Source organism: Centruroides sculpturatus, unplaced genomic scaffold (assembly GCF_000671375.1).
Source record: "Centruroides sculpturatus isolate CEXI.00-Female unplaced genomic scaffold, Cexi_2.0 scaffold1333, whole genome shotgun sequence".
Taxonomy (NCBI): domain Eukaryota; kingdom Metazoa; phylum Arthropoda; class Arachnida; order Scorpiones; family Buthidae; genus Centruroides; species Centruroides sculpturatus.
The window spans coordinates 200,346-228,268 of record NW_019385709.1 but is presented as its reverse complement, the minus strand read 5'-3'; the positions used below and the strand labels follow the sequence as shown (position 1 = coordinate 228,268).

Sequence of the window (27,923 nt, the reverse complement as noted above, 5' to 3'; positions counted from 1 at the left end):
CTTAGTAACCAGTGCTGAAGTCACCACTCTTAAATTAGATCGATGCAAGTTTGGCTTGATGTATGCTGTATAAGAGTTTTTCCTTTTTCCATGTTCGATGGTCCCTTGACTGATATAAAATGCTGTAAAACAAAGAACAAATGCAAATAATTTACTGAGAATTGCTTATATTGCATAACACAGTTATGTACCGTAATATTAATTTATATGCCAGGCAAATCATGGCGAGGAAATTTAATTTCCCATAGAAATTCCTTCAGAGAATAACCCTCGGCAGATTGCTCACTTGTCGTATTGTTTTATACAAATAAACAATTACGTTTATTACCAATGATATTCTCGATATATTACAATACCCTTGAATCCGTAAAATGCATTTAAAAAGCGCTAAATTAGGTGGGTATTACAAGAAACCCTTCCCGACACATTAAAAATCTTCATTGATCAGAAGGAACCATATTGAAAACCATTAAAGTTCTGGTTTTTAATAAGGGCATATTTTTTTGGCAAATCAATGGGTTTTATTTTATTTATTTACTCCTCTACGTCCTCATCCGTATTCAGTGGATACGAAACAGAAACACTTCATAACATCTGTTGAAAATCATGGAATTTTTTGCAATATGCCATACAGTTCAATTGTGCACGGAGGATTTCTGTGGTACCTCATTTCTCTTATATACAGGAGTACAAAGATATACCTTACATAATTAAATTGATTACTCACAATCGTGTCGATCTGTATTAAAATCACGTATGGGTAGACCCATCTCTTTGATTGCACCCAAAAAAATTTTCAGTAATGGACTGTAATACGGCGAATGAGAAACAGTCAATGGACCTCCTACTCCATGAAATTCTAAAAAGTAAAAAAATTAATTTAAAATCTAATTTTATTTACTGTTTTCTTTTTAAATTTAATTAAGCATTACCATTATGGTAATCGCTATTATTTTCTGCTCTGAGAAAGTATCCGAATATATCCTTCCAGCTCCATCCGGTTGCTCCTTGTTGGGCCCACAAATCGTAATCTTTTCTTTGGCCTCTAACGTATAGATTGAAGTTTAAATTGCTGGTTCCTCCTAGAACTCTGCCAGCTAACCATGGGGGAGACTGAAACAAATTAATGGTTATTTGGAAAAGAATCTCGAGGTTGAACACCAGTGGTTCCCCTATTTATAGAGGAATTATTTTGTGGAACCACTTGTTTCCAACTTAAGAAAGGTGTCTCAGAGGGAAAGAGAAAAGTGTAAAGATCCCGTTTCAATTAAGAGCCCAATGTATGGGCGGATTACAGGATTAATGGGAAAAGTCAACGCAATACACGAGCCAATAAAATTATCAACTTACATTGTGGTGAAAACCAAAAAAGCTTCGTTTCTGTGGGTAGACCCTATATCCCCAGTTCGGTAGATTTATCAGATCCGCGTGCTGAATAAGCGGCATGAGAGGGATGTATGACAATTTATTAGGTTCTATCCCAGCCTCTAACAATAAAACACTGTGATTCGGATCTTCCGACAGTCTGCTAGCCACCACCGATCCGGCAGATCCGCTTCCAACTGAAAAAAAAAAGAACAACTCTTGTAGTTAATGCAAAGACCATGAGCATGGTGAAGCAAGAACCATAGAACATCCATAACAGTAGCTAATGAGTTCGAACCTGACCAACTGGATGGCGGAGTTTTTCTTATTTTCTTCACGTGTCTAACACCCTAAATGGGGGTTTCCAGTAGAAAGTCCTCCCATAGAAAGCACATGGGCGATCTGCCAAGGGGGAAGTGAGAAAGGAGGCTGATGGTCGTGTTCAATTGATGGAAATAAGGTAATGCAACACGTGGGTGATCACCCACCTTTGTCGCTCTCCCCCTTGGTAGATCGCCCATGGGAAGACTTTTTACTGGAAATCGAGAAAAAAGTCTGAAGAGAGCTTTGTAGAGTGACTTTGGATGCTTTACGGGTTCTTTGTTGTCTTACTGGGGCATGAGAGAGTTAAAGGGATTAGGTTCCTCTTTTTTTCACCCTTCTAGGCGCTCCTGGCATTCATTATATTATGATTAAAGAGAACAACCACCTCGCAGTAATTGCTCCACACTCTTGGCCTTTCAAAATCAAGAGGAACCCGAATAACCTTTCTGAGGCCTCCAGTATATTAAAACATCGAAATGGTAATAAGAAAACACCTTTATATTTTCTCAAATTAACTTAATAGGATGAATCACTTGTAACAATTGACGTTGAGGCCCCCGTAAATGCGAAATCTCGTCGGTTCCCCTGTAAATAGGCCTCAAATATCTGAAAATACACGGATTTTAAATGTTACCAGACAAGATGACCCACTTTCACTTAAACGGGAAGTTTTCTATCTATTAAACAATGAATACCTGTTCCACCAGGATTTGTCTATCACATCACGCTGTTTGTTAACACAAGACATGAACCTGCAAACAATGGAACATCTAAGTAACACACTACAATTAATATGGGGCCTATGAGAAGTTTTTCGACTCTACTTTCGCACATCCCAGTTTCAGCTGCCCTATGACGATTAAATTAATGCTAATAAGTTAGGAATATCTCCTCTCACGTGAGAAGGCCCCTTCTGACTAGAGCCAACTGGTCCGGGCCTCATATTTACGAAGGTCTTGTGTATTAAAAATGATCTTTATTTCTTCTATCGGAATTTTTAACGCTGCTTTGTTTTTTGAGTCTACTAGGGCCTCGTAAAGGTAAAAGGCCCGGGCCTTAGTGAGACGGACAGAGATCGTCCTACACTAGAAACTTCCAGGCCGTGTTTTACAGCGTGTTCTAAAGGTCTAGGAATTCAAACGGTAGCTCTTAAAACTCATTGTTTCAACACTAGGGGGTTAAAGGTCAGTTTAGCGAGTAGCTAGACTGACCTTTAACCCATACTATTTCGGCTTTTTACCTTCACAACCTTACATTTTTGCAAAGACGTAGGATTTGTCGGTACTTTAGTACAGCACAGAAGCTGAAGGGCAGCGAGATTGAGGCCTTTAGTAGTGCTGAAAGAAGGCCTCAGTTGTATTTACGTCACGTTTAGTATTTGCCCTTCCTTCTGGTAGCTTTATCTCTGTTCAATTACAACTGTTAGTCTGCTAAACAGTAGTTATTAATTAACAGGTTGCAAAAAAAGTCGGGAAGGCAATCTGTAAAACAGGTTAGCAATGCCAGAGGCTATAGATTGATATCGCCGATTAGTCGCGTGGTAACATTATTTATAGCATTTAAATTATTATCGGGGATACGGCCGAACCTCCAGTAAACGGACACCCTTAAACGGAGGTTTATAAGTGGCCGCTATNACTCAGCCAGCCTGTTGAATCAGGCGCAAACCCGCGATCAATTACTGGTGTTCTGTGGTTTTATCTACTCCGTCACAGGTGGGCACGTCTCTTCTAGTGCTACTCGCTGGCAGTTTTAACTAAAATCTGCATAAAATCCCGTGTTATTCCGAGTATTTTCAGTGAAAATCCAGGTGTTTAAAGTACAAACCCATAGAGATTCGAAGTTTTAAAACTGTGTTAGACGTTTATATGACACTACCTTAGTAACCAGTGCTGAAGTCACCACTCTTAAATTAGATCGATGCAAGTTTGGCTTGATGTATGCTGTATAAGAGTTTTTCCTTTTTCCGTTTTCGATGGTCCCTTGACTAATATAAAATGCTGTAAAATAAAGAATAAATGCAAATAATTTACTGAGAATTGCTCATATTGCACAATACATGAAATTTATAATGTCGGAATATATTCAATGTGAGGAAAGGAAAGAGAATATATTAAAGACCCCATAAGAGATCCTGAACTGGACTATAACTACGAGGGAAATGAAATTTAGTATATATTGTATAGATTACAATGGTACTCGATGTCTATCAAACTATAGAACCACGAAAATCTCATTGAATTTTATGCTTCTTAAGTAAGTTTTACTTACTGAAACATAAAATTCAGTGGGTATTACGAAAAAATCCTTCACAACAGATACTCATTAAAACCTCACCGATTCAACGGATGGCCGAGCAGTTAAGGTGGTATCCTACCGCTCTGAGGGATCCTGGATCATATTCAGACGGGTTAACAACCCATAATTTTCAATATATTACACAGTTCAATGGTAGTTGCAATATGTATCTGTGGTACCCATTGAATCTCATTTCTCTTACGATTATATGCATATTCTTTAGAAAATGTCCAGTAAGATTCTTTTAATTAAATCGATTACTCACAATCGTGTCGATCGGTATTAAAATCACGTATGGGTAGACCCATCTCTCTGATTGCACCCAAAAAATTTTTCAGTAATGGACTGTAATACGGCGAATGAGAAACAGTCAATGGACCTCCTACTCCATGAAATTCTAAAAAGTAAAAAAAAATTAATTTAAAATCTAATTTTATTCACTGTTTTCTTTTTAAATTTAATTAAGCATTACCATTATGGTAATTGATGTTATTTTCTGCTCTGATAAAGTATCCGAATATATCCTTCCAGCTCCATCCGGTTGCTCCTTGTTGGGCCCACAAATCGTAATCTTTTCTTTGACCTCTAACGTATAGATTGAAGTTTAAATTGCTGGTTCCTCCTAGAACTCTGCCAGCTAACCATGGGGGAGACTGAAACAAATTAATGGTTATATGTAAAATACTGTAAAAATGTTCATCTGCTCCAATTAAAAGTACCCAATTTAGAGGGATTTCAGGATTAACGAGATAAGTCTGTGCAACACGCGTGTAACCTGCCAAGAAAGGGTGCCTCAGTGCCTCACGAAAGACTTAAATGGGAAAATGGTCCCTAGTTGGTGTTAGACAAGTGAAGAAAACTCCATCCAACCACACGCGAACCCAAGACCAATGTTCAATGGTTTTTGCCACTGGTGGATAGCGAGGATTGTTTCTTTGTATACGCCAACGAACGTGACATTTGGGTGATGCCTCACGGGAAGATTTTCTATGGGAAACTGGAGTCTATTTAGGTGCTGAAGAAAACCGGGAAAATTCCACGTGGCCAGCCTGTGGCGAGCCACGACCAACTGGTTTGTGTGTTTGCGCCTCCACTACCAATTCTTACTAGTTTTATTCACTCGGCACCACTAGTGGGCAGCATGGAACACGAACAGAATTTGAAAGTAACCAAGAATGAATAATTAAGATAATTAAATTTTGATTTCTCAATGATCCAATAAAATTATGAACTTACATTGTGGTGAAAACCAAAAAAGCTTCGTTTCTGTGGGTGGACCCTGTATCCCCAGTTCGGTGGATTTATCAGATCCGCATTCTGAATAAGCGGCATGAGAGGGATGTATGACAATTTATTAGGTTCTATCCCAGCCTCTAACAATAAAACACTGTGATTCGGATCCTCCGACAGCCTACTAGCCACCACCGATCCGGCAGATCCGCTTCCAACTAAAAAAAATAAAGAACAACTCTTGTAGTTAATGCAAAGACCATGAGCATGGTGAAGCAAGAACCATAGAACATCCATAACAGTAGCTAATGAGTTCGAACCTGACCAACTGGATGGCGGAGTTTTTCTTATTTTCTTCACGTGTCTAACACCCTAAATGGGGGTTTCCAGTAGAAAGTCCTCCCATAGAAAGCACATGGGCGATCTGCCAAGGGGGAAGTGAGAAAGGAGGCTGATGGTCGTGTTCAATTGATGGAAATAAGGTAATGCAACACGTGGGTGATCACCCACCTTTGTCGCTCTCCCCCTTGGTAGATCGCCCATGGGAAGACTTTTTACTGGAAATCGAGAAAAAAGTCTGAAGAGAGCTTTGTAGAGTGACTTTGGATGCTTTACGGGTTCTTTGTTGTCTTACTGGGGCATGAGAGAGTTAAAGGGATTAGGTTCCTCTTTTTTTCACCCTTCTAGGCGCTCCTGGCATTCATTATATTATGATTAAAGAGAACAACCACCTCGCAGTAATTGCTCCACACTCTTGGCCTTTCAAAATCAAGAGGAACCCGAATAACCTTTCTGAGGCCTCCAGTATATTAAAACATCGAAATGGTAATAAGAAAACACCTTTATATTTTCTCAAATTAACTTAATAGGATGAATCACTTGTAACAATTGACGTTGAGGCCCCCGTAAATGCGAAATCTCGTCGGTTCCCCTGTAAATAGGCCTCAAATATCTGAAAATACACGGATTTTAAATGTTACCAGACAAGATGACCCACTTTCACTTAAACGGGAAGTTTTCTATCTATTAAACAATGAATACCTGTTCCACCAGGATTTGTCTATCACATCACGCTGTTTGTTAACACAAGACATGAACCTGCAAACAATGGAACATCTAAGTAACACACTACAATTAATATGGGGCCTATGAGAAGTTTTTCGACTCTACTTTCGCACATCCCAGTTTCAGCTGCCCTATGACGATTAAATTAATGCTAATAAGTTAGGAATATCTCCTCTCACGTGAGAAGGCCCCTTCTGACTAGAGCCAACTGGTCCGGGCCTCATATTTACGAAGGTCTTGTGTATTAAAAATGATCTTTATTTCTTCTATCGGAATTTTTAACGCTGCTTTGTTTTTTGAGTCTACTAGGGCCTCGTAAAGGTAAAAGGCCCGGGCCTTAGTGAGACGGACAGAGATCGTCCTACACTAGAAACTTCCAGGCCGTGTTTTACAGCGTGTTCTAAAGGTCTAGGAATTCAAACGGTAGCTCTTAAAACTCATTGTTTCAACACTAGGGGGTTAAAGGTCAGTTTAGCGAGTAGCTAGACTGACCTTTAACCCATACTATTTCGGCTTTTTACCTTCACAACCTTACATTTTTGCAAAGACGTAGGATTTGTCGGTACTTTAGTACAGCACAGAAGCTGAAGGGCAGCGAGATTGAGGCCTTTAGTAGTGCTGAAAGAAGGCCTCAGTTGTATTTACGTCACGTTTAGTATTTGCCCTTCCTTCTGGTAGCTTTATCTCTGTTCAATTACAACTGTTAGTCTGCTAAACAGTAGTTATTAATTAACAGGTTGCAAAAAAAGTCGGGAAGGCAATCTGTAAAACAGGTTAGCAATGCCAGAGGCTATAGATTGATATCGCCGATTAGTCGCGTGGTAACATTATTTATAGCATTTAAATTATTATCGGGGATACGGCCGAACCTCCAGTAAACGGACACCCTTAAACGGAGGTTTATAAGTGGCCGCTATTGAAGGTTCGGCTTTATCCTTCATTCTTTCGGAAACATGTTTTAAAATTACCTCCGAACAACGGCCATTTTTACTGTTCCTATCGGCAGCCGTTGTTAACAGGTTAATTAAATAATTGTTCTACTGTAAATCATATGGCTACGGTCAAGAATTAGCCAACATCATTATGGAATTTATCATCTTTGCCAGATTTAAATGATGATGATTAGCGTTAAAGGAAGATGAGGAACTTTGTCTGATTGGCATATCTGTTATACATAGCCGTAGTCGAGGGCATAAGAGGTTTTCCAATGCTAATTTGGCGCATTATATCCCAATTTTGCCATTTTATCATCATTTAAAGCTTGGTACAAAAGGAAGATGAGCTTGTCTCTTATGCAGTGGCGTGCCGTCATTGGAAGCGGTTATTTTGTGGAACCACTTGTTTCCAACTTAAGAAAGGTGTCTCAGAGGGAAAGAGAAAAGTGTAAAGATCCCGTTTCAATTAAGAGCCCAATGTATGGGCGGATTACAGGATTAATGGGAAAAGTCAACGCAATACACGAGCCAATAAAATTATCAACTTACATTGTGGTGAAAACCAAAAAAGCTTCGTTTCTGTGGGTAGACCCTATATCCCCAGTTCGGTAGATTTATCAGATCCGCGTGCTGAATAAGCGGCATGAGAGGGATGTATGACAATTTATTAGGTTCTATCCCAGCCTCTAACAATAAAACACTGTGATTCGGATCTTCCGACAGTCTGCTAGCCACCACCGATCCGGCAGATCCGCTTCCAACTAAAAAAAATAAAGAATGAATTAAATTTTTATTAATGAAGCAAACCTATGAAATGCAACAGCTGATATTTTATATTTTTAAATATAGCTTGGTCCAAAAGTCAGTTAACTATTAAGATTTTTGCCATGTGAGAACATAGGCGATTTGCCAAGAAGTACCTCCCTTGTCAATCCTCCTATTCAGATCGTCCACGTGTTGCATTGCCTTATTTCTTAATTAATTCATCCAATCCAGCATTTTATGAACTATATTGCAACACAACCCAAAGAATTTTCCTCGGGTGATCCTCATACAACAAACTCTAAGCAATTTGCTTCTGTTCTGCCAAGTGGCATTACAGAGTACAAAGAGACTAGGTATTGTAGGCTTGGTCTGATACCCAGCAGCTACCGGGTCTTGGACTATTTTAAGTCGAACCTGAGATAAATGCTTCGGCTCTGACTCTGGCTCTGGTGTAACCCAAGAAGAGACCACTAACTTTCATTGTCTTTCTTGACTTCCTCACTCTCAAGTCCAACCCTCCTACTTAGACATACGTTTTTGGTGCAGCCTGTTCTTCACATAAAGCACTTTACCAAAGGGAATCCAGCTCTTAGTAACGGTCAGCGGTGTCCCCTTCCCTATAAGCCCAGCGCATCCACTGAGCTTATAGGTCGAAGAGACCTATTACTTTCCCAATCAATTCCTTTAGTTAATTTAAGCTTCCTTTACTAGCTGCCAGCGTTCGAATTACTTGTTCAGAAGATTTAGACCAGTCGACTTGGTCAGCCCCCTCGGCGGAAGTTTTGGAAATTTGGAAAAATTCGTTTTTGAAAAAAAATCCCCCCCTCGTTTAAAATTTCGCAAGGATATAGACTTTCAATTGCNCCAGCCTCTAACAATAAAACACTGTGATTCGGATCTTCCGACAGTCTGCTAGCCACCACCGATCCGGCAGATCCGCTTCCAACTGAAAAAAAAAAGAACAACTCTTGTAGTTAATGCAAAGACCATGAGCATGGTGAAGCAAGAACCATAGAACATCCATAACAGTAGCTAATGAGTTCGAACCTGACCAACTGGATGGCGGAGTTTTTCTTATTTTCTTCACGTGTCTAACACCCTAAATGGGGGTTTCCAGTAGAAAGTCCTCCCATAGAAAGCACATGGGCGATCTGCCAAGGGGGAAGTGAGAAAGGAGGCTGATGGTCGTGTTCAATTGATGGAAATAAGGTAATGCAACACGTGGGTGATCACCCACCTTTGTCGCTCTCCCCCTTGGTAGATCGCCCATGGGAAGACTTTTTACTGGAAATCGAGAAAAAAGTCTGAAGAGAGCTTTGTAGAGTGACTTTGGATGCTTTACGGGTTCTTTGTTGTCTTACTGGGGCATGAGAGAGTTAAAGGGATTAGGTTCCTCTTTTTTTCACCCTTCTAGGCGCTCCTGGCATTCATTATATTATGATTAAAGAGAACAACCACCTCGCAGTAATTGCTCCACACTCTTGGCCTTTCAAAATCAAGAGGAACCCGAATAACCTTTCTGAGGCCTCCAGTATATTAAAACATCGAAATGGTAATAAGAAAACACCTTTATATTTTCTCAAATTAACTTAATAGGATGAATCACTTGTAACAATTGACGTTGAGGCCCCCGTAAATGCGAAATCTCGTCGGTTCCCCTGTAAATAGGCCTCAAATATCTGAAAATACACGGATTTTAAATGTTACCAGACAAGATGACCCACTTTCACTTAAACGGGAAGTTTTCTATCTATTAAACAATGAATACCTGTTCCACCAGGATTTGTCTATCACATCACGCTGTTTGTTAACACAAGACATGAACCTGCAAACAATGGAACATCTAAGTAACACACTACAATTAATATGGGGCCTATGAGAAGTTTTTCGACTCTACTTTCGCACATCCCAGTTTCAGCTGCCCTATGACGATTAAATTAATGCTAATAAGTTAGGAATATCTCCTCTCACGTGAGAAGGCCCCTTCTGACTAGAGCCAACTGGTCCGGGCCTCATATTTACGAAGGTCTTGTGTATTAAAAATGATCTTTATTTCTTCTATCGGAATTTTTAACGCTGCTTTGTTTTTTGAGTCTACTAGGGCCTCGTAAAGGTAAAAGGCCCGGGCCTTAGTGAGACGGACAGAGATCGTCCTACACTAGAAACTTCCAGGCCGTGTTTTACAGCGTGTTCTAAAGGTCTAGGAATTCAAACGGTAGCTCTTAAAACTCATTGTTTCAACACTAGGGGGTTAAAGGTCAGTTTAGCGAGTAGCTAGACTGACCTTTAACCCATACTATTTCGGCTTTTTACCTTCACAACCTTACATTTTTGCAAAGACGTAGGATTTGTCGGTACTTTAGTACAGCACAGAAGCTGAAGGGCAGCGAGATTGAGGCCTTTAGTAGTGCTGAAAGAAGGCCTCAGTTGTATTTACGTCACGTTTAGTATTTGCCCTTCCTTCTGGTAGCTTTATCTCTGTTCAATTACAACTGTTAGTCTGCTAAACAGTAGTTATTAATTAACAGGTTGCAAAAAAAGTCGGGAAGGCAATCTGTAAAACAGGTTAGCAATGCCAGAGGCTATAGATTGATATCGCCGATTAGTCGCGTGGTAACATTATTTATAGCATTTAAATTATTATCGGGGATACGGCCGAACCTCCAGTAAACGGACACCCTTAAACGGAGGTTTATAAGTGGCCGCTATTGAAGGTTCGGCTNGAGGAGGATTAAGATTATTATTAGGAGGAGGAGGATTAAGATTATTAGGAGGAGGAGGAGGATTCAAAATAATGAATTACTGTACCTGCAATTATTTTGTAGGAGTTGACATAAGTTATTATATACCCTCCTATCGCTGCCACACACAGCTTCTCTCTTGGATGCATCGCATCTTCCTCTGCAAGTATCTATCAAGTGCTGACTTTTTTGGGAACTTTCAATAAAGAATAATTTCTGAGGCGAATCTTCATCGTCTTCTTCGACTGAAACAATTACAGTTAATTAAAAACAATCGATTCCCCGCAACCGACAAAGGATTTTTCAATAAGGGAATTTCATGTGGGAAAATGGAGTCTTTGGGTTTTCAGATTAGTAGGTTACTTGAACAATCATTCATGTGGCATCGAGTAAAGGTCATAATCAATGGGGCAAAAAAGAACGTTTCGATCTGCTTGCCACAAAATGGATGAAAGGAACTGCAGATGATTACTCTTCAAACTAGAGCTATCTTCCTCTGAAGATCATCAGGAATTGATTGCACGCTATCCAAAATAGTAGCCGAAACTTAAAAGAATCTGTTGCAGGCCCTATCAGATAGGGGCAAGTAGATTGTAAGGCCAACGCTAACTAAATGTGAGGCCCCCAAAAAAACTAAGGCCAACCTGGAGCCATGTAAATTATAAGTCAAGTGCAAGCAAATGCAGGACCAAAACAAGTAAATATTAGGCTAGGATCATTTGGCTTAGGCCTGACATATGAGGCCTCGAAACGTTTGTTGGAAATTACGCGTGTAACTCTATTGAATTTCTCGTGAATTAAGAAGAAAGATCTTAAGCTATTTTAATTTTTTAATTTATCGAGACCTTAAAAATTAAGTGGCAAGGCCCCTGTCGAATTCCGAAAGGCCTGAACCAGCTAAAAATTCTTAAAAAAAAACGGAATAAATCACGAGCAATACCCAGAAAACTGGTTCGGACGAACAATATAAGGTGACAAGTTATAAACAAACGGAAACAATTGGGCAACTGTGTCCATTTCTGTGACTACAAAGGGAGGAGAGATGAAGGGGAATTAAACAAATGCTTTAAATAATTTCGTGAGTATATTCAACAGAATGATAATTAATAGCCTTCGAGTGCTATTTCGAATCGCGTTGACAGCTTCTGTCCCTGAACTCATCCCTATTGTTCCAGGGTGAGTAATTACATAATAAAAGTTTCACGAAAAATCGTGACCATTTGACAAGGATTCTTCACTAATGACGGGTACTTCCTTTCGATGTACCTTTTTCGAAACCGCCATTTTAAAGCGTATAGATTTCGACACTATTTTTCTTCCACCCCTCGAGAGGACAAACAAGCGAGATTCGGTAGAAGTTTAGGGCCTTTTCTACCCTTATTTTCTTAAAACTCGTGTAAAATTCGAATCGGAATGGTCTCCGGATTTCATATTTTTTCGCTAAGTGTAACGATCTGTGGACAGTAAACGTCCCATTGACTTACTTGTCATTAAAGGGACGAAGGTCGACTACCCTTGACGTTAAAAATGTCGTTAAAATTTTCGTCACGCTTCTAGAGTCCAGACAATGTGAACTTCCTTCAAATAATGACAAAATGTCGCTACGAAGGCTTTCCTCGATCGTTTCTATCCGTCTTAAAGGGGCCTTACGTGCCTTACGTGCCTCCCTATTTAGAGCGGTAACTGAAAAACCGAATAGGTGTAGGCCCTTCCGTTTGAGATATTTTTCAGCAATGGAGCTTATTTCCTACAAGAAATTCCAAAAATTTCTATTTACGGGGTGGTCCGAAAGTCGGTTAATCGCGTACAAAATGTTTAACTGTCTTATGGGCCACGCTGTATTTATGGATCTTTGCTTATTGATTGTGTTCTACCCGTTAATTAATTAATTAGGGAATTTTTCCCTGTGTGAAATAAGGAAATTTATTCCCTTTAAGGTTAAATTAGGGAATTCTAAACAATATGAGACCAAATAATAGATGTTCCCTGGATCCAGGGACTAGAATTCCCTGGATCCTCCCCGTTTTCCAGCAGAAAGTGCATAGGAAACTATAGAAATTTACACGACTTTAAGGTTAAATTAGAGGATTTTTAAACAATGTAAAGTTATGTAAGCAACACACACACACACAAATCAATTGTCTTACCTGCCAGAATGAAGGTTAGGAAGCAGAAGAAGAAGAGGAGAGAGACGATTCTGTGGATCATCATTAGCACCGACGGTAGCTCTACAATTAACACCCAACACTGGCACGAGGTACAATCACGCGACTCAAGTGTAGAAAGTCGTGCATCTCGCCGGGCACGTGCTCCTCGTGTGTTTGTTGTGTGGCCAAGGACGGCCCACTGCCACGAGGATAAGAGGAAAGCGAAAGCGTTTCGGTCTAGCGATTCTGTGACGTCACACCAAGGTCTACCATTTTGAAAAGGAGAGGAGGAGGAGGAGGAAGTGCACCTCAGTCTCTATCGAAATTTTCGAATTTTATTTTATTTTTTTTTTCTTTTGTAATCGTTTATTTTTGTTTTATAATTCGGGAAATTTCGAATCGTTAGTGAAGTAATATAAAGAAATGTTCATGTTAATTAGTCGAGGATTTTGTACGTTTGCCAGACAATTAATGGCTATTTTGACTGGTAATGTAAGGGAAATTTAAGGAAATTTACCGTAAATCCGTCTGTGTAAAGTTTAATTATTTCAAATTTGAGAATTTGGAATTAGATTTTTTTATATATTTTTTTAAAACTAATTTTAGATTTAAATGGAGTCTGAAGCTGATTCTGCAATTCTCCTTAATTTTTTCCCTAATTTTCTCACTTTCCCTTCGATTTTCTCACATTTTCCTCAATTTTTCTTATTTTTCTTCCATTTCTCTCACCTCCATCGCAAGTTTTCCCATTTTCCCACCATTTTCCTCATCTTCCTCCGTAATATTCCCCGTTTCCTCCTCCAGATTTCGCGCTGGCTTCGTCATTTTTCCTCACTCTCTCCCCATCCCCTCATTTTCGCACTACCTTCCGCAATTTCCTCCTCCTCCTTAACTAATTTCTCCCCTCAACACCCCGTAATTTCCCTCAATTTTCGCACCAACTTCCTGGACACTTCAAATTTTCCCAATTTAAATTATCATTACCCACTTAAACCTTCCATAATTGTGTGACTATACTTTAAATATAAATCAATCGTACCCACATTTAATAGTTATTTATAGACACCAGAAAATCAGGACTAAAGGGCGAGTTTAATAGGGGAAAAAAAACAATGTCGCTGTCCACTTTTCGATCGGATGACCCCCCTATCCATTGTTATTTTTCTATTAGAGTCATCGAAATTTACGTCACGTCTGACGACCCACTTAATTGTGTCGAAACTGCATAAACACATCCCAATTGTGTAATGACTTTTCATGGAATGCTTTTTATCGAAATCACTTTTTCGTACTAACTAACAATTAACATTAAATGCCAACCGGTTAATGCGAAATTACGTTGTGGCACGTGATAAACGAATGTTTGAATTTTTCATCTTCGATATAACGCTTCTGTCTACTCCCAACAGAGGAAAATATTGTTGTTTACACCCTTCCAGGCAGTCTACTGCTGTGTGGGAGATCCGGTATCGATACCGGACGGGTGGACAAAACCCAGGAGTTTTTGGAGGGCGATCCGTCCGGATATGTCGGGCCCCACTCCCCTAATCACCTTGGCCTAACCTATAATGGACTTCCTAGAAGGCCCACCAGCGGCCGAGTAGATAAAACCATCGGAATACTAATTGTTAGTCGTGGGTTCGCGCTTCGCAACGGGCTGGGCATGTAGAGTTTTCCGGGTTTCTCCATGTGTCTAACACATCTAAAGGCCAGTTTCTCATTAAAGTCCTCCTGGGAGGCATCCCTCTTGATGTGATGCTACCCAGGAGGATTCCCTCTTGATGTAATGTTACCCAGGAGGATTCCCTCTTGATGTAATGTTACCCAGGAGGATTCCCTCTTGATGTAATGTTACCCAGGAGGATTCCCTCTTGATGTAATGTTACCCAGGAGGATTCCCTCTTGATGTAATGTTACCCAGGAGGATTCCCTCTTGATGTAATGTTACCCAGGAGGATTCCCTCTTGATGTAATGTTACCCAGGAGGATTCCCTCTTGATGTAATGTTACCCAGGAGGATTCCCTCTTGATGTAATGTTACCCAGGAGGATTCCCTCTTGATGTAATGTTACCCAGGAGGATTCCCTCTTGATGTAATGTTACCCAGGAGGATTCCCTCTTGATGTAATGTTACCCAGGAGGATTCCCTCTTGATGTAATGTTACCCAGGAGGATTCCCTCTTGATGTAATGATACCCAGGAGGACTCCATTGGTAGATCCTTCTATACCATTAAAGTACAAGGGCATACAATGACATATTTGATACGACAATGGCAACTCAGCGTGCCATCAAAAGTTATGGAGAAAAAAATGGCTAAAACATTTAAACAGTAAAGAAGATAATTTTATATATTTATTATTTTTTTTTCCTTCGTAAAATTGATTATTATTAGTTATTTCGAGTTAATGGGGTTACGTTGTCAAGGTTCATCTATTGTTTTATAAGTTCCTATTTAGTCAGTTCTAATTAACATAATAGCTAATACACGAGAAATTGTGATTCGTGAAGTTACTGTTGGGCAAATTTACTTATTATTATTATTTTTAGCCCCTTTTTTTGCTTATTGGAAAGGAAGAAATCTGTTAACCCTCTGTGCCATATTCAGAGCCTGATTTAGACTTGTGATCCTAATCTTTAGTACATACGAGGGCCTTTCTCAGGACCCTTTCTAGGAGTGAAGATTTTAAACTCGTGTAACAGTACACGATTGGCCCAATTGCCACGTACTGGATCCTATACTGTCTTCTTATAGTGCTGGACTTTTGAGTAGGCCCTAAAGTGTAGCGAGGCCCTCTCAAGCTTATATATAAACACAGTTATATTTAATAGAAGAATCATTACTCGAACGTTCAATGCTAGTACTTTGTTATAAAATCATTCCCGAATTTAGCATTAAAATTTCTTTGTCACGAGCAAGAAATTACACTTATTTACTTAAATCACATCTTGTAAAATGGCATTTCAGTCACTAATTTGCAGGTAGCAAGAATCATGAATGTTCTAATGTAAACAACCTTCGTAATATGCGTGATAAGTATATTATAAGCGGGAAAAAGCGATTGTAATGATGATAATGGAAACGATTAGGGCCATAATTTCCGTTTATAATAATAGACATGGCTCTCGTTAAAGACTTTATGGAATTTTTTTTTCAATGATAATTTATTTTGTTCTTCTTAAGGACCCATATTGGCCGATTGGATAAAACAACTGAATTCCGGTGAGTTCATGCCTCGACTATGGGTTGACCGCGTGGAGTTTTCCGGATTTTCTTCATGTTTGTAACACTATTTAAATGTTAAGGAGCGGCATTCTGACTCCTTAACTGCTTGCCATTACATAGAATCTAATGCCAATTCAATTACATAGAATACGATCTATTTGAGCACCATTTCGCTACTAAATGTTCAAACGAATACATCCCTCCTATCTATGACTAACACACGCTAACACGCCTGTTGTTATGGGAATCACAGGTATTTTGAATTACCCTGTATTAAAAACAATCCTAATGTTTGAATAATCATAATAATTATACGCATTAGAGGCCGGTCTGACCCGCAGTGGGGTCAAGAAATATCCAGTTTGTAACATTACAAAGTGATTTCTAATGTGATGACCCGTGTCCTTTGTAATTCTAAAGGTATCTTAGACCGTGACTTATTTATATTATATTTAAATCTCTAAATGGATTTTTGAATTATGTAAAAGAGAACATGACCCAAAAGTCAATTTTATTATATAATATATTTTTAGGAATTTAGAATTTCGTAATTAACATAAATTATACTCATTTTAATGCAATAAAACGATGGTAAAATGTCATAAAATATGTCTCAAAATTATTCTGTAAGGAACAGAGTAAATTTACCACTCGTTTTTAAAATAAAAGAAAATCTGGCAACAGTGTACAAGAGAAATCGATCTCAATGCCATCTGTTGACGATTATATAAACTTTTGCAGACTTATAATTAACATATAAACGTTTTCTTAATTGTAAAATTATACTATAATTTGACTCTTAGGGGGAAAAAGAGGTATTTAAATTAGGATAAACATTTTTATTTGATACTTTTTCATAATTATTTAAGTATACGAATGCTAATTAATAGTTAACTGACTTTTGGGTCGCACCACAGAGAGACCCAAAAGTCACTTAACCCGTGTATAGGTTAAATTGCTGCCTTATTTTGACTGGATTGCCAGGGTGTTGCGTTACCTTATTCCATCAATTTGTGAAGGGACGGAGGACTTTTATGGAAAAACTGGCCCTTATTTAGGTGTTAGACACGTGAAGTAAACCCGGAAAACTCCCCTTAATTAGGCACAAACCCGCGACCAACGACCAATTAATACAAAGAAATCCATTATAAGACTTGCAACTTTGATAACAATAACCGGCGGATAATATTAAACAAAGGATAACAATATTTATTATTGAATACAGTACAGTTTATTGCTAATAAATACAGTACGAATGTGTACGAATATCCCCAGTGTATACATATATATACATACATACATACTCACTTATCACTGTATACATACATATACAGTGATAACAATAGCCGAAGTATGATTGTAATAGGCGGATTACTCTTATATAGTGTTTTGGGATCGATTGGAGCCGATTGATAACATTATCTATGATTATAATAACCGGATTCCAATGTAATCGTGTGATGCCTGTAAAAATTGAGCTAGAGGCCTCATAAAATCTTAAAATGGTTCCGAATATACAAATTATATTTTGACAACGCATAGATTGCTGACTGTTTAGGTTAATCTGTATACTTTACATGCAAACAATAAAGGAGAATAAAACAATTAAAATCTGTAAAGGTCAACTATAAGGTTCAAGACGAATTAAATCCGCTGCCTTTTCTCCAATTATGACAGCCGTTGCATGAGGCAATCCTGCCACTAGAGTAGGCATCACCGAACAATCTGCCACTCTCAAATTCCTTATGCCTTTTACTCTAAAATAATAATGTGTGATTAATTAATTTTAATACAAAATGTTCTTCATAAATCCAAGTTTCTTCTTACCTTAGACTTGGATCTACAACTGTCCTAGGATCGTAAGGATCGCCCATCTTACAAGTACCGCTACCGTGGTAAAGGCTACCTGTGAATACTCTTAACACACACGCCAAGTATTCGTCGCTGTTGTAAGGGAAATGATCACACATAGGGAATACAGATTTAATTTCCTTCGTCCCAACTTCTCTCATGGAATGTGTCCTCCCGAAGGCTTTGCAGAATTTCACACCTACAATGTATAATTTGTAAGACAATTGACTAAAATACAGTAAAGAATTCAGGTCCCTACCTTCTATCAAAGACAGGAGATCTTCTATTTTGGCAAAATAGTTGGGATTAATTATGGGCTGATCAAAGGGATCGTCAGACTTCAATTTAACGATACCGCGACTTTTCGGACGTACAAAAATTGGGGTACAGGAAATAGTATGTTTGAATTTATACCTGCTAAATGCATTGATGTATACCTGTAATATTTGATACCATGTTTGAGAGATTTACACAGTTAACTGTCTTTCGGACTTTCTGTATATAATTTTTCAAAAAAAAGATAATTTAAAAACACTTACATCTTTTCTAAGACCCACTTGAGGTGTAAGAAGAGGCAAACCTGTATCAGATAATAATGAATTTGCAGCAATGGCAACTAAAATATCCGACCAACCTTCCTTTTCTACGGAAGTCCTCAAGAATCCTAAGACTTCCACCCCAGCTAAGGAAGTCAAACGACCTGTAATTTAGATAAAAGTTAATAAGATATGTCACAGGATGTCCTACCAAGCTTATTATAACAGATATACAAATCTTTCTCAAATATCTTTTGTTACAATGTTTTCAATATACGTCCAATTTCACATATTGTAATCTGGCTCTAAACACCAATTTGAGTAAGATTTGTATATGTAACTGATGGTTCAGTTGATGGGCCATCCCGTATTTATAAATTTATAACTATTGAAAATCCTACATCTTCCATGAACTTTATAGTCCGTAATATCTTTTGGCGTGAGTGATAGCGCGTGTAAAGAATATGGTTTATCTATTGTAAAAATGACAGAAGTGGTGACATGGTCATGAAAATTCTTTCCGACAGGCAAATCGGCTACGACTGGAATCTAAAAACAGGCAACTTATTTAGATTATTAATACAAGAAATAAAAAATTTATATCTACTTTTTACCCATTTCTACTTACTCCTAATTCGTGTAAGTGCTGGCGAGGCCCTATTCCAGACAGCATAAGCAGTTTTGCAGTGTTAACTGTTCCGGCAGAGATGATTATTTCTTTTCTAGCGTATACTATTTTTGTAACGTTAAAATATTCGTAACTCACTCCTTTCGCTTCTTTAAATTCATCTATTAATATCTAATTAAAGAACAAATTTGGAAAATTTAGGGCCTTCTTATAAATATGGAATATATAGAAGGCAATACCAACGTCAAACACAACTTTTAAAAATTCATCTCGGTAAATTTTGACTTTAAACACGTGTTTTTTACGGAAATACAATTTAATTTCTGCCCCATGGGCACTAAGAGAGGCGTTTTTTATCAAGCCATTATGAGTGGTCCTTGCATTAACCCCACGTTGAAAACTCGAAAAGCCTACTCAGCCAGCCTGTTGAATCAGGCGCAAACTCGCGATCAATTACTGGTGTTCTGTGGTTTTATCTACTCCGTCACAGGTGGGCACGTCTCTTCTAGTGCTACTCGCTGGCAGTTTTAACTAAAATCTGCATAAAATCCCGTGTTATTCCGAGTATTTTCAGTGAAAATCCAGGTGTTTAAAGTACAAACCCATAGAGATTCGAAGTTTTAAAACTGTGTTAGACGTTTATATGACACTACCTTAGTAACCAGTGCTGAAGTCACCACTCTTAAATTAGATCGATGCAAGTTTGGCTTGATGTATGCTGTATAAGAGTTTTTCCTTTTTCCGTTTTCGATGGTCCCTTGACTAATATAAAATGCTGTAAAATAAAGAATAAATGCAAATAATTTACTGAGAATTGCTCATATTGCACAATACATGAAATTTATAATGTCGGAATATATTCAATGTGAGGAAAGGAAAGAGAATATATTAAAGACCCCATAAGAGATCCTGAACTGGACTATAACTACGAGGGAAATGAAATTTAGTATATATTGTATAGATTACAATGGTACTCGATGTCTATCAAACTATAGAACCACGAAAATCTCATTGAATTTTATGCTTCTTAAGTAAGTTTTACTTACTGAAACATAAAATTCAGTGGGTATTACGAAAAAATCCTTCACAACAGATACTCATTAAAACCTCACCGATTCAACGGATGGCCGAGCAGTTAAGGTGGTATCCTACCGCTCTGAGGGATCCTGGATCATATTCAGACGGGTTAACAACCCATAATTTTCAATATATTACACAGTTCAATGGTAGTTGCAATATGTATCTGTGGTACCCATTGAATCTCATTTCTCTTACGATTATATGCATATTCTTTAGAAAATGTCCAGTAAGATTCTTTTAATTAAATCGATTACTCACAATCGTGTCGATCGGTATTAAAATCACGTATGGGTAGACCCATCTCTCTGGTTGCACCCAAAAAATTTTTCAGTAATGGACTGTAATACGGCGAATGAGAAACAGTCAATGGACCTCCTACTCCATGAAATTCTAAAAAGTAAAAAAAAATTAATTTAAAATCTAATTTTATTCACTGTTTTCTTTTTAAATTTAATTAAGCATTACCATTATGGTAATTGATGTTATTTTCTGCTCTGATAAAGTATCCGAATATATCCTTCCAGCTCCATCCGGTTGCTCCTTGTTGGGCCCACAAATCGTAATCTTTTCTTTGACCTCTAACGTATAGATTGAAGTTTAAATTGCTGGTTCCTCCTAGAACTCTGCCAGCTAACCATGGGGGAGACTGAAACAAATTAATGGTTATATGTAAAATACTGTAAAAATGTTCATCTGATCCAATTAAAAGTACCCAATTTAGAGGGATTTCAGGATTAACGAGATAAGTCTGTGCAACACGCGTGTAACCTGCCAAGAAAGGGTGCCTCAGTGCCTCACGAAAGACTTAAATGGGAAAATGGTCCCTAGTTGGTGTTAGACAAGTGAAGAAAACTCCATCCAACCACACGCGAACCCAAGACCAATGTTCAATGGTTTTTGCCACTGGTGGATAGCGAGGATTGTTTCTTTGTATACGCCAACGAACGTGACATTTGGGTGATGCCTCACGGGAAGATTTTCTATGGGAAACTGGAGTCTATTTAGGTGCTGAAGAAAACCGGGAAAATTCCACGTGGCCAGCCTGTGGCGAGCCACGACCAACTGGTTTGTGTGTTTGCGCCTCCACTACCAATTCTTACTAGTTTTATTCACTCGGCACCACTAGTGGGCAGCATGGAACACGAACAGAATTTGAAAGTAACCAAGAATGAATAATTAAGATAATTAAATTTTGATTTCTCAATGATCCAATAAAATTATGAACTTACATTGTGGTGAAAACCAAAAAAGCTTCGTTTCTGTGGGTGGACCCTGTATCCCCAGTTCGGTGGATTTATCAGATCCGCATTCTGAATAAGCGGCATGAGAGGGATGTATGACAATTTATTAGGTTCTATCCCAGCCTCTAACAATAAAACACTGTGATTCGGATCCTCCGACAGCCTACTAGCCACCACCGATCCGGCAGATCCGCTTCCAACTAAAAAAAATAAAGAATGAATTAAATTTTTATTAATGAAGCAAACCTATGAAATGCAACAGCTGATATTTTATATTTTTAAATATAGCTTGGTCCAAAAGTCAGTTAACTATTAAGATTTTTGCCATGTGAGAACATAGGCGATTTGCCAAGAAGTACCTCCCTTGTCAATCCTCCTATTCAGATCGTCCACGTGTTGCATTGCCTTATTTCTTAATTAATTCATCCAATCCAGCATTTTATGAACTATATTGCAACACAACCCAAAGAATTTTCCTCGGGTGATCCTCATACAACAAACTCTAAGCAATTTGCTTCTGTTCTGCCAAGTGGCATTACAGAGTACAAAGAGACTAGGTATTGTAGGCTTGGTCTGATACCCAGCAGCTACCGGGTCTTGGACTATTTTAAGTCGAACCTGAGATAAATGCTTCGGCTCTGACTCTGGCTCTGGTGTAACCCAAGAAGAGACCACTAACTTTCATTGTCTTTCTTGACTTCCTCACTCTCAAGTCCAACCCTCCTACTTAGACATACGTTTTTGGTGCAGCCTGTTCTTCACATAAAGCACTTTACCAAAGGGAATCCAGCTCTTAGTAACGGTCAGCGGTGTCCCCTTCCCTATAAGCCCAGCGCATCCACTGAGCTTATAGGTCGAAGAGACCTATTACTTTCCCAATCAATTCCTTTAGTTAATTTAAGCTTCCTTTACTAGCTGCCAGCGTTCGAATTACTTGTTCAGAAGATTTAGACCAGTCGACTTGGTCAGCCGCCTCGGCGGAAGTTTTGGAAATTTGGAAAAATTCGTTTTTGAAAAAAAATCCCCCCCTCGTTTAAAATTTCGCAAGGATATAGACTTTCAATTGCTACAACGGTTGAGTTCCCGGGTCCCACGTACGGGTGCAATCGTGCTCCTGGGCACTCAACCGTTGTACTAATAGAAAGTCCATAGCCTTGCGAAAGTCCAAACGATTAGACTCGGAAATAATTGCCAAGTAAATCTTTTACAATACCGAAACAATATTTTTCATTGTCTTCCGATAAATATTGTTTCTTTAACAATGTAGATCGAAACAATGAATATGCTTATTTATTAAATTTTTTATGTGAAGCCATTTTTTGAAATCTCCCGTAAGGCCTCCTGTGATGCTGCTCTCACCTCATCTGATGACACAAAACAGCGTTCCCTGCAAATGCTTTTTCATTGATGGAAACAAATAAAAATCACACAGGGCTAAGTCCGGTGAATAGGCGGGGGTGTTGAAGCACATTAAGTTGTCATGCAGAAGGTATCAGTCTCCACTTTGCCAGATCTGTGGCCATTTACGACGAATAAATTCCCTCAAACGACATAAAATGTCTAGATAATGCTCCTTGTTTACTGTTCTGCCTTTGGGAATTAATTCTAAACGAACAATTCCTTGAGAATAAAAAAAAAACACCTTCATCATGACTTTTCCTTTGCTCGTTGCATGTTAAGATTTTCAGTTAAAATACGCTGGCAACTAGTCTTTGATAAGTGAGTAGCCGCAGCAATTTTTTCAAGGGTTTGGCGACCATCTTTGCCAACATACTGAGAGACCAACTCAACATTTTCCTTGTTCCGTGAAGTCGAAGAACGTTCATTGTCTGCGATGCCATTTGTACAGCTTTGATTTCGCCATGGTAAATGGTTCAATTTTATTTCCTTTACTAAAATACGGTGTTTCTGTCTTTCCCTTTTCCCTTTATTATTCTACAATTTCTCAGCTATTTCTTTCGTTATTTCTTTTAAAACTAGAAAAAAATTTCGGTATTTTTCTTGGAAACTGCCGGCGATACGAAAATGGCGTCGGCAACAATTGACGTTTGTATTGTCTATTCGGTAACAATCGCCGCTAAAGCTGCAATTTAATTGTTGTCGTTGATGACGTAACGTTATTTATAAGGTCTTCTGTCTGATAAATTTCGTGAAATTTCGTAAAAAAATTTACTCGAATATCAAGGAAAGTATTGAAAATAATTTTTTTTAGGGGTTTAGGATAGACTTTATAGTTTATCGAGTTTAAGCCCATATCTTATTTTATTAATACTGTATTAGGCGAATCATTGCAGGATGGGGTGAGAAATGAGCTATGGTATATGTTATTCGCAATTGATATTGTGTTAATGAGATAGAAAGTAATTAAAGTTGATCCATAAAAAGTTAGGAACTGATTTACAGAGAAGGGGATTAAAAAGTCGATAGAAGATTTAGTTTATGGAATTAAGATTTGGGCTGTTAGTGAGAGAAAAGAGAAAGAATTAGATGAGTTTAAAACAGAAATTTCAACTATTTAGGTTCATATTTACAGCAGAAAATGGGTTAGAGGTTGACAAATAGAATAAATGTAAGATGGCAAAAACTCAAACTAGATATTGACAGTGAATGCGATGATGTGGAGTCGTAAAAGACATATTATATGATATTTTAGCAGTGCCTTCCCTTTTATTTTCTAAGAGGACAGTCAAGTACTGTACATAGTGCCTCACGTCGCCACGAGGGCATCCACAGAAGCAGCTAACATCTTGTTCGAACTTGGACTTGAAGTGGGGAACCTCCCGTTTCCGATCAGAATTTGCGTTCGTCATAAGCCAATTACAACACACTGGAGCACCTCAGGGTAACGTGTCGTGCGTACCTCGCTCTCAGTACCCGACCTCTGATCTGTCTCGTCCCTGTGGTAACCGTTGCTCAAGGCCTGAAGCGACGACTGGCTGTCAGAGTAAACCGTAATCGGCTCTGGACCTGGATGTTGTAGGATCCACCTCCAGGGCCACCAGTTCCGCCTGGAACACAAACGCCTTCTCGTTCAGTCTGACCAGCTGACTGTACATTTGTACTCCATCAGAAAAGACGCAGTACGCAGCACCTACTAAGCTACCGTCTTTAGAGCCATCAGTGTATATTTTAACACTGTCGTCTGTCGGTTCACCGACATCCCAGTCTAGTCCTATTCTATGGGCAGGATGGGCTCTTAGTACATCTGTCTGACGTCTAAGTCTGACTGGGTACATCTGATTACAATGCTTAGCCTCTATACCTTCCACACGATTGTTCTTAGAAGGCTGCCTCTTGGCTAACAGAGGCAACGGCAGCAGACTGGCCAACACCAGGACCGCCTCCGTAGACACAGTTTTGTATGCTTTCGTTACCCGTAAGGCGGAGGGTCTCTGAATCGTAAGCAGCCTTCCACAATGGATTGCTACCAGACATTGTCGAATGCCCCCGCAACGTGTGAGGCCCTGCTGCGTAGGTGATCCATTCAAATGGTCGACCCTCTTTCTAACAATTCTGCTTCTCCCATTCTGGTCCTGACCAAACCCACGATGGGTAGGATTTGCGACGGCATCTAGTGCCTACTCTCGATACTAGAGGGTGTACTCCCGGAAACGGAACCCACTTCCTATGGATATAAATTAGGAAACACGAGAACTTTGACCCTTTGACACTTTTTTTGGCATTCCTCCACAATACGTAAAAGCTTGCAGATTAAAATGATGCATAAATGTACTGTCACTTTAAACGCTCTGTTAACTACGTGTCACCTACTTATTCCAAGTGTTCTTTACGCAGTTTATGAACTAAAAAATTTGAACTTAATTAATTTCCATAGATTTTCGTATATTTTTGAGGTCTCCCCCTTACGTGACCGTTGAAAGCATTTGTAACAAATGCTTATAGGAATTTTACACCGTTTACGGTAGGGCCTCTCTCTAAGAATTGACCTTTACGTTAACGTCAGTCGAATGAATTCGGGCCTTTTATTTTATAGTGTTTCTTTTATTAAATTTTAATTAAAAGCTTTTCGGAAGTTCGAGCGAGGGAGGGATTAATCTACTAGAGGAAAAATTGATACGCTCTGTTAGCGGGGATAATACATACAGAAAATAATATAATTGACAGTATAGATGACATATGACCTCATTCCTCAAGGATAAAGTTAAACGATACGGATTTACATAAAGATCATACAGGTACAAGTCTCTATAACACGAAATTGATCAGTTCTATTAAGAACTTTATAACAGGAATTGGATCGCACACACATAAAGGCATCCTTTATACTATGGGCAAGATGCAGGGATGCCAGGATTGCCCCTTTTGCATCCCGCTGGCTTTCCTTACATTCAGTGTATTACGAACAATGCCCGCATCTAGGCTACCTCGCGTTAGTTGTATACGTTCTTCTATTCACGCATGGCCTTTCGAAGGCCAAGAGAGGCCCGAATCACCTTCCCGAGGCCTCAATTATATTAAATCATCGAATCAGTAATAAAGAAACACCTTTATATTTTGTCAAATTAACGTAACAACAAATACAGTAGAATGAATTATTTGTAACAATTGTCGAGGCCCCCGTAAATGCGAAATATTGCCGATTTTTTTGAGTCTGCTGGGGCCCTCGTAAAGATAAATGGCTCGGAACTTAGTCAAATTTAGATTTTATTCCAATACAGCAGCACGACGGACGATCTGCCTCCCTGGTGGTCTTTTATGGGAAATTGGCCCCTATTTAGGTGTTACAAACGTAAAGAAAACCCGGTTAACCGCACCTTGGAGAGGCGTGAAACAACGACCAACGACCAACGTTCAGTAGTTTTATTCACTCGGCCACTGATGGGTGCCTTAGTCAGATGGGCAAAAGGTAGAGGACCTCCTTTCAATCTCCTTCAACTTCTTTAGAGGGCCTCCTTTCCTTCTTCTCTAGAAGCTGAAGGGAATAAGGAAAGGAGGCCTTCTAAATATCAGTTTACAGGTGGCCGCTGTTAGAGGGTTCGGCTATATCTGACGTGTTTTAATGGAACATTTCTTTATGAAATGCATACAAAACTACCTCCGAATAACGGCCATTTTAATAGATGGCCGTTATTCGGAGGGTTATTTACAGGTATTACTATACAAAATTACACAAAAGCTAATCATTAACGTTACTAGTTTATAATTTATCTTAATAGGAATCTTAAGATTCCTATTAAGATAAATTATAAGATTCCTATTAAGACGAATTAAAGATACCATATTTAATTTGAGGTGTTTTTTAAAGATTTAGACTTATAAACATACGCCTTAATAACGGGGCCTTACATTAAATAATAAATTTAAAAGGCCAGGCCCTACGATACAGCTCGTTTGGTGTGTGGTAAATTGGGCTTCCTTTCAACAGAATCATAAAGAACTCGAGTCATTTCTTTCTCGAACGATCCGTAGATACACTTTGATACAAGATTGTATTGTATGTAATATAATAGATGAGAATTTATAATAAAATAAATGAAACTCACCCACGATGTAGTCATAAACTTCATGTTTAGACGAAGAAAATTGAAGGCAGAAGCAGACTAAAAAGCCTATCGAATACATTAAAACACGTGGATTCTTTGGGATTATTCCCGTGCAAACTATTTATTACGATAAATGAGTTTAAGAATTCCCCCCCACCTCCAAATAATTTCTTCAGGCCCTGTTCTATAATCGACATGTCATACTTGAACTATTTTATACGATCTTCGTATTCATTTTTTTCATAAAAAAATAGGAAAAGTGTGTTAAATTCGATTCTTACGCGGACCCCAACTTAGGGGGTTCTTCACTCTAGGCTAAGGCCTAGTTTTTTAAATCTATCGTTATTTAAATCATTATTTAGTGTGCCTTCGTAATGGATGAAACCAATAAACACTACTAGTATCGGATTCGAGCCTGGCTGCGTGGAGTTTTACCATGTTTAGAGCCCAATTTTCTATAGAAAATCCTTCAGGAGCATATCTCCATGTCGTCCTAGAACTCTCCTGATTTTCGGCCACGTGTCTAACACCTTAACAGGGCCCAATTTCCCGTAGAAAGTCCTTTCAGGAGGCACCTTCTCCTTGCAGATCGCCCATAGTTACCTTACCTGATTCAATACGAAGTGAATTAAAAGTGGAAGGACAGAATGTTATGAAACGGACAAGTAAAAACACCGGTCCTGTATTGTTTCAGGTTTATTACTGTTTTTATTCTACATCCATATTTGTGTGATGACATTAAGCTAGAAGCCTCATAATATCTTAAAATGGCCGCGAATTTACAAATTACAGTATACAGTATAATCAAAATTCATTCTGTATATACATGTTATTGTTTGTTGTTTGCATGTAAACACAATGAAATGAATAAAAACTATAAAGGTCAACTATAAGGTTCAAGACGAATTAAATCCGCTGCCTTTTCACCAATCATGACAGCCGTTGCATGAGGCAATGCTCCCACTAGAGTAGGCATCACCGAACAATC

General features: G+C 38.7%; 4 protein-coding genes across 5 annotated transcripts; all 4 read right to left on the bottom strand.

Moving 5' to 3' along the window:
* Positions 1 to 9: 9 nt before the first annotated feature.
* LOC111641407 (L-sorbose 1-dehydrogenase-like) lies at positions 10 to 1,640 on the bottom strand (the record flags this gene model as incomplete). The annotated part of the gene is made up of 5 exons (XM_023387567.1): positions 1,604 to 1,640; positions 1,351 to 1,562; positions 933 to 1,113; positions 728 to 859; positions 10 to 122 (listed from the first exon to the last, which is right to left on the bottom strand). Coding segments are annotated over exons 1-5 (675 nt in total), but the record flags the coding sequence as incomplete, so codon positions are not given.
* Positions 1,641 to 3,369: 1,729 nt separating this feature from the next.
* On the bottom strand, positions 3,370 to 8,800 carry LOC111641413 (L-sorbose 1-dehydrogenase-like). The gene is made up of 5 exons (XM_023387575.1): positions 8,138 to 8,800; positions 5,224 to 5,435; positions 4,460 to 4,640; positions 4,253 to 4,384; positions 3,370 to 3,689 (listed from the first exon to the last, which is right to left on the bottom strand). Exons 1-5 carry the CDS (start codon positions 8,178 to 8,180, stop codon positions 3,535 to 3,537), a joined length of 723 nt encoding a protein of 240 aa, XP_023243343.1. The 5' UTR covers positions 8,181 to 8,800; the 3' UTR covers positions 3,370 to 3,534.
* Positions 8,801 to 17,649: 8,849 nt separating this feature from the next.
* Positions 17,650 to 19,972, bottom strand: LOC111641412 (glucose dehydrogenase [FAD, quinone]-like). Of its 2 annotated transcripts, none has more exons than XM_023387573.1 (7): positions 19,764 to 19,972; positions 19,111 to 19,281; positions 18,884 to 19,031; positions 18,486 to 18,646; positions 18,206 to 18,383; positions 17,923 to 18,145; positions 17,650 to 17,852 (listed from the first exon to the last, which is right to left on the bottom strand). In XM_023387573.1, exons 2-7 carry the CDS (start codon positions 19,153 to 19,155, stop codon positions 17,717 to 17,719), a joined length of 891 nt encoding a protein of 296 aa, XP_023243341.1. In that variant the 5' UTR covers positions 19,156 to 19,281; positions 19,764 to 19,972; the 3' UTR covers positions 17,650 to 17,716. The 2 variants fall into 2 exon arrangements, with proteins under 2 accessions (XP_023243341.1, XP_023243342.1); XM_023387574.1 differs by having other exon boundaries at positions 19,111 to 19,314; positions 19,764 to 19,779.
* LOC111641406 (L-sorbose 1-dehydrogenase-like) lies at positions 19,564 to 22,779 on the bottom strand. The gene is made up of 6 exons (XM_023387566.1): positions 21,791 to 22,779; positions 21,420 to 21,631; positions 20,656 to 20,836; positions 20,449 to 20,580; positions 19,764 to 19,885; positions 19,564 to 19,641 (listed from the first exon to the last, which is right to left on the bottom strand). Exons 1-6 carry the CDS (start codon positions 21,831 to 21,833, stop codon positions 19,564 to 19,566), a joined length of 768 nt encoding a protein of 255 aa, XP_023243334.1. The 5' UTR covers positions 21,834 to 22,779.
* Between the last annotated feature and the right edge of the window lie 5,144 nt (positions 22,780 to 27,923).

Bases quoted from the DNA above. Each gene is read 5' to 3' on its own strand.
- LOC111641413 (XM_023387575.1), bottom strand. From the start codon at position 8,180: ATGCAACACGTGGACGATCTGAATAGGAGGATTGACAAGGGAG. The intron at 5,436-8,137 runs GTACTTCTTGGC...TATTTTTTTTAG, and splicing joins TAGGAGGATTGACAAGGGAG to TTGGAAGCGGATCTGCCGGA. The intron at 4,385-4,459 runs GTAATGCTTAAT...TTTACTTTTTAG, and splicing joins TAACATCAATTACCATAATG to AATTTCATGGAGTAGGAGGT.
- LOC111641412 (XM_023387573.1), bottom strand. From the start codon at position 19,155: ATGCTGTCTGGAATAGGGCCTCGCCAGCACTTACACGAATTAGGA. The intron at 19,032-19,110 runs GTAAGTAGAAAT...GCCTGTTTTTAG, and splicing joins AGCACTTACACGAATTAGGA to ATTCCAGTCGTAGCCGATTT. The intron at 18,146-18,205 runs GTAGGGACCTGA...TATACATTGTAG, and splicing joins TCTCCTGTCTTTGATAGAAG to GTGTGAAATTCTGCAAAGCC.
- LOC111641406 (XM_023387566.1), bottom strand. From the start codon at position 21,833: ATGCAACACGTGGACGATCTGAATAGGAGGATTGACAAGGGAG. The intron at 21,632-21,790 runs GTACTTCTTGGC...TATTTTTTTTAG, and splicing joins TAGGAGGATTGACAAGGGAG to TTGGAAGCGGATCTGCCGGA. The intron at 20,837-21,419 runs GTAAGTTCATAA...AATTTGTTTCAG, and splicing joins TTTTTGGTTTTCACCACAAT to TCTCCCCCATGGTTAGCTGG.